The 5,914-nt window shown below is 41.2% G+C and overlaps 1 protein-coding gene across 3 annotated transcripts in view; it reads right to left on the bottom strand.

The window, feature by feature from the left end:
* Nucleotides 1-5,914, bottom strand: part of Zc3h14 (zinc finger CCCH-type containing 14) — a 39,310-nt gene that overhangs the window by 5,901 nt on the left and 27,495 nt on the right. Inside the window, exons 11-12 of one of the 3 annotated variants that reach the window (XM_021178630.1) lie at nt 3,170-3,329; nt 2,149-2,381 (exon numbers count right to left, since the gene is read on the bottom strand). The exons of the other annotated variants lie outside the window; for them this stretch is intronic. Coding sequence (XP_021034289.1) covers nt 2,149-2,381; nt 3,170-3,329 — 393 coding nt within the window. The remainder of the gene's footprint in view (nt 1-2,148; nt 2,382-3,169; nt 3,330-5,914) is intronic. 3 annotated transcript variants of the gene reach the window in all.

Below are 5,914 nucleotides of genomic sequence, written 5' to 3'. Positions count from 1 at the left end.
CATTGGAAATGTAATTGAGGAAAATATGTTATTTAAAAAAAATGGAAAAAAAAAAAAAAGAAACCCCAACAGCATTGGGAAGGGAACCTCACTCACTTGTAGATGATCTTTGTCCCACCACTACAAAGGAAACTGCCCCACACTGCTACATATACAAGACATGATGACCTAGAACAAAGGAAGACTAGATCCAAAGAGCAATGCAGCCAGAAAAATGAAGTAGCTACTCAATAATAATGATTATAATAGTAGTAGTAGTAGTAAAGTATGTTACCAGGCGATTTTCTCTTAGTGGAAAAAAAAAAAAAAAAGAAACAATATATATAAGTCATGGCTCTTATTTTCCTATGCTGATATTTTACTTCATTTATGATAAAACTTCAAATTTAAATTTCCAGAGGCAAATTCACTTTGTACTGAAAGCTGTGACGTGATGCCATATGATGTTCAGTGGAGGTGTATCAACATAGATGGTGCGCTTGGTTAGCACTCTCAAACACCTCCACCAAAATAATCAACCCAAAGAGAAACTTCAACTCCCTGCTTGCACCAGGTGAAGACAAACCTTCCAGGATGCAGAGCTTCATCCCCACACTTAACTGAAGAGTTCACAGTGGCAAAGGAAGCACTCTACTCATCTACAATGGCCACATCCCTCACACAAAATAGGCAGACCCATGACTGGCATGGTACCCAGTCACTGCTTCTTCCCATATACCAACAAGCCCAAGCATGGAAACTCACCCTTAAATGAAAATGGGTCTTAACAGAGCTAAGTGTTAAGCTATCAAATTGACAACTGAGAGCAGTAACACCAAGCCTTCCTAATGTTAGACAAAGCGTGCAGAGTCAAGAAATGTGTACTGCCGGGCTGGTGAGATGGCTCAGTGGGTAAGAGCACCCGACTGTTCTTCCAGAGGTCCAGAGTTCAAATCCCAGCAACCACATGGTGGCTCACAACCATCCNNAACGAGATCTGGCGCCCTCTTCTGGAGTGTCTGAGGACAGCTACAGTGTACTTACATATAATAAAATTAGAATTTAAAAAAAAAAAAAAAAAAAAGAAATGTGTACTGCCTATTGCAGTTTTTACCTTTCAAATTTTGCTTTACCTGAGGTCACAACTACAGCTCACTCCACAACCAAGACTATACCCCCATGATAGACTTAAAGCAGGAATAGCCTCTTACAAGTCATTCTTGCTCACAGACTCATCGGTTCTAGTTTACCATATTTTTTGGTGGATGAAGAAAATTTTATCAATTTTTTTTTTGTCTCTGCAAAGAAAATGATTACTTAGGAAACACTTGTAAATTTACTGTTTTTTCCTTGAATCTGTTCATTTTTAAGAGTTAGTAATTAACTCTCCTGCTTAAGATGTGGTGTATCTAAATCAGGAGTGAAAAGTATGGGTGGGGGCTGGAGAGATCACTCAGTGGCTAAAAGCACTGGCTACTCTTGCAGAGGACCCAGGTTCAGTTCCCAGCACCCCTGTGGTAGCTCACAGCTGCATGTAACTATTTCCAAGGGATCTGACACAGCAGCAGGCATGCATGTACTGCTGCACATTCATACACGCAGGCAAAATGCTCACATAAATATAAATCCAAGCGAGAAATGACAAAATGAAGGTAAAGGACTGGTGTCTGCAAGGTGAGGAGCGGTGGAAACACAATAGGCTCCTAAGGTAGGCACCGTCTGAACTGAGTTCCTCTGAGTACTATTCAGGATCAATTGCCACATAAGGTTTTTCCGATACTTCAAAAGTGTCCTGCCAGATTAGGTAAGAAATCCCTTCCAAGGAAACACCAAAATCAAAATCCATCTTTCTCTCAAGTTAACTATGAGAGATTGTTGCTGGTAAATGCATCAAGAATGATAGTTCATCCTTCAGCAATCATAATAAACAGGTATTTTAGATGACACTGACTCAACTTCATTTTATCACTAGCATCACAGAATACCCCGTGAAACAAGCACAGAGGGAGTAGGAAATTGAACTGGTGGTTTTGTATGACAGAAGAAAACAGCTACTGGACAGAAATATAAGTGAGGCCTCAAACCAATATTCACTCAAGATATCACAGGCCAAGACTCCGTTCTCAATGACAGTGGGCTAAGAAGGCAAAGTCTGAGCTCTCAACACACCGTTGGAAAAGCTACCATCTGGGTCCTCAAGCTGCCTGCTCATCAAATGCAACTGCTGTGGGTGGAGGAGACCTCTGAGTCCCTTGTTTGAGGCTGAAGTTTGGTTTACGGGTTTCATTCCTTCAAAGCACATCTCCTCCTCTTGATCTGACATGTATCCTGGGGGGCTGGGGACACCATCCAGCGTCACTATAAACTTGGGACTTGCAGGTTTATCTGGTTGTACAAGATCTCTGCCAGACAGATAAAAAATACCATAGAATTAGGGAAACGAACACAAAATGCTGAGTCTCCTAAAGTCCTCTTCAGCAGAACTGTAGTAACAAAGGAGTACCTTTGCTTTGCACTTGCTTCACTAAGATAGGCTTAGAATGACTTCCTGATACAGCCTAAGTGGAATCCTAATACACAACGGCCATGGACAGCACTTGCAGCAGCATCACAGTGACCTTCTAGCCTGGACTTACTAATAGTGACAATATCCTCTCAACTGTGACTCTCCATTGTCCGTGGGATCCTTATAGGATCAACATGGAAATAAACCAAAACCAAACCAAACCAAACCAAAAAACTTAGAATGGATGCTCAGAGCATCTGGCAGCAGCTTTATTTTTATGTGATTTTTATCATCTGTACTTTTCTTTGCTGAACACTCTGTCTGCTTTCTTAGGAAGGAACCACGCAAGCCTTAGTCCTTAACACCTTGCAGAAGGATTTCCTGATTTAGGTTACCCAGCTTTTAAGTTCAATTCCTTGGGTATACATTTAAAACAAAACAAAATACTACACCCCTTATCAATGGAGTTCAATTATACTCAGCTTTTATTTCTATTTAATGGATTTCTGAACAAGAAAGATGAACTCGAATTTTTGCGAGCTGAATTTGGCTACTGTTGGCCTGGGCAGTGAGTCACTGAGAGCGCCATCAGTGGGAGCTACAGGAACAGGGAGGCTGGGAACTAACAGCTGACCTGCACTACAGTCACACACAGTAGCTACACAAGAAAAAGAAACCATCTACCGTGTCTGCATAAGGTGTCCTGAAAGGACCCGAAGGGCATCTGCAGTCTTCATCCCCGAATCCTGGTTGGGTGTCACTACTATTTCCTCAGACAGCTTTGGCTTCTTCAGAATAAATGATCTTGTGTCTGCATGGACCATGGATTCCATGTCATAGTAATCTGAGCCAAAAAAATTGGCCATAAATGTTTACTTCTGAATATACCTTTTATTCTCAAAATCATACAAGTGAGAAGAATGTCAATCTTTTATATAATTATAATTACTTTTAAGGAAAACCATAACTAATTCTAAGGGATAGGATTGTAATTCTACTCCAAACATCTCTTCAGAGAATTCAGATAGCCTTCCCCACATGGTACATTACAAATGCCTTTCTTTGCCTAAGGCAGAAGGGTTCTCCTATATCACATCTGTTGGAATATTAAAAACACAGTAAAAGGACAACAGTTACTTTTTTTTCCAAAATCAGAAAGAATTTAAGAAATCTTAATGTTTCCTAAAATTATGTTTCAAAACTGTTCAACTACTTTTCCCAAACGAGTTCTATTCATTTTTCACAGTAATATTTAAAGGAAACACTGCCTATTAAGAATTCACTCAGCATAATTTCTAACCAGGTAAACATAGAAAACCATTTTGAAAGGAAACTTTAAGATGAATGGGTCACACTAATCTTCAGTGCAAGTCACCACAAGCTCAAATCATCTACAGCATCTACAGGCTGTCTACTTCACAAAATGTAGCAAGACCTGAGTTCAGAGTGGGTATGATAACCTATCAGTATACAATCGACCGATAAACGTTAACTGGTTCTTTTAAAGCCAACAAATAAAAAGACCAAATTCAGGCTACTAATTCACTGAATATTTATTTACTGTGCAACTAAATACTGTGCTAGGAACGGAGATAAAGGAAAAGAAAATCAGAAACATACAATTTTAAAACAGCAAAGTCCAGAAAGGGAATGAAGAGGTGTTGGTAGAACACAAGGTACTTCCTCCAGCTGATAGGTCAAAGAAATGTTGGCTGAAGTCGAATATGTAAAATGAGTATTAAAGGAATGAGTAAGAGGAGAACAGAGAGTGAGAGAGCCAATGCAGGCTGAGGAAACACATGGAGCAAGGAAGGGGACTTCACAGAACATTGAGAGAAGGTGAGAAATGTGGAATGGCTAAAAAGATGCATGTGATGGTATGACGGGGTAAGAAAGACTGAAGAAATGTAATGATGGATCATGTGCCTAAATATTTTGAATTCTGGTCTAGAAATAGTAAGAGATTCCTAAGTAGGGAAGAAACACAATCAACAGGTTTCTAGAAACACAAAGTTAAACTATCTTCTTCCCATGGTGGGTGTGGTTATACACACCTTCAGTCCCAGCACTCAGGGGGACTCCAAGGGTATCCTGATCTACAGAGTGAGTCCAAGGTCAGCCAGGCCTACAAAGTAAGACCTAGTCTCAAATGGGTTAATAAAAATAACATTTCTGTCCTTCATCCCTCCAACACACGAGGAAGAAGTAGTACAGGCCCTACACTCCCATCAACCACCAGGGCTCTACGGGGAGTGGGAGGTGGGCGTGGGGGCTACAACCACAGGCAGGGAAGGCAAAATGGGGAAGAAAGAGATGAGGTGGAAGTAGAAAGTCCAGGAAGGAGGAACAGTAGGGAATGTTCAGTCTTAGACTTCTTTAGTTTGATACACTTTAGAAAGAAGGTAAAAATGTACAGTCTGACATCTGGTGAGAAGAGGGCTAAGAGCACAAGTATTAGGAACGCTCGGAGCTCACCTCCCTGCTTGTTTAGTTTGAAGTCATCGAATCTAATTTACACTTTGTACTGGAACTCACACATACACACTTTAACTGTGATCTACTGCTGCTGGATGGCCCTGGCCCCCACCCTAGAAAAAAAGCTGACTCATTAGTTTTCTTCCCATGTCCCACAAGCCCTTCAATGACTTGAGTACCTAGCTAACTAGAACAGAGCCCAGAAGTTGGTCTAAGGAATGCTGCATTCCCTTCCTGGCACTCTAAAGTTTCTGTTGTCTAGCTCTTCTCCCTAGTTCATACCTCAGCAGAACAGACAAAAATAATGCTGACAGGAAAACACAGGTAAAGTTAGCCATTTAGGGAGCAGCCAGAGAGAAGGGCTGTAAAAGGAGAATGAAAGGCAGTGAGAACAAAAAGCTGAGAAAATCACGGGATGCAACTGTCACAGGCTCCCAAGTTTAGGGAAATGTGCAGCCTGAGTCCAGGTTTCAGGCCAGGGAGATAGATCAGTCGCTGAAGTGCTTGACAGCTTGGATACCCAGAACCCAAGTAATCATCAGTGGGAGTGGTGAGCCACATGTAACTTCAGCTTCATTATGAGAAGGTGGGAATCCCAGAGTAAAACTAGTCATATTAGCAAGTCCTGGGTTTGACTGAAACCCTGCCTCAATGAGTAAAGTGGAAGAATGAGGGAAGATGATTCCTAACATCAGCTTTAAGCCGTCACCTGTGTGTATACACACGCACACAGGTAACATACATGCTACATATACACAGATGACAAAAAGAAAATAGATGTCAGTACTCTATATACCCACGCACTGCCGACCGCAGCTTAGTAAAGGTGCTAGGTAACAGGGAATCCCTGTATAGGGGGTAGGAACAGTTTGTCTGGGTAGAGACCTGGGCTGAGCTCATGCAGTTACTTCTGGACCTTTCTGAAGCAGTTAAAAAAAAAAAAAAAAAAAAAAA

Source organism: Mus caroli, chromosome 12, assembly GCF_900094665.2.
Source record: "Mus caroli chromosome 12, CAROLI_EIJ_v1.1, whole genome shotgun sequence".
Classification (NCBI taxonomy): Eukaryota; Metazoa; Chordata; class Mammalia; order Rodentia; family Muridae; genus Mus; species Mus caroli.
The sequence above is the reverse complement of the archived record's forward strand: the minus strand, read 5'-3'. Positions and strand labels throughout refer to the sequence as shown.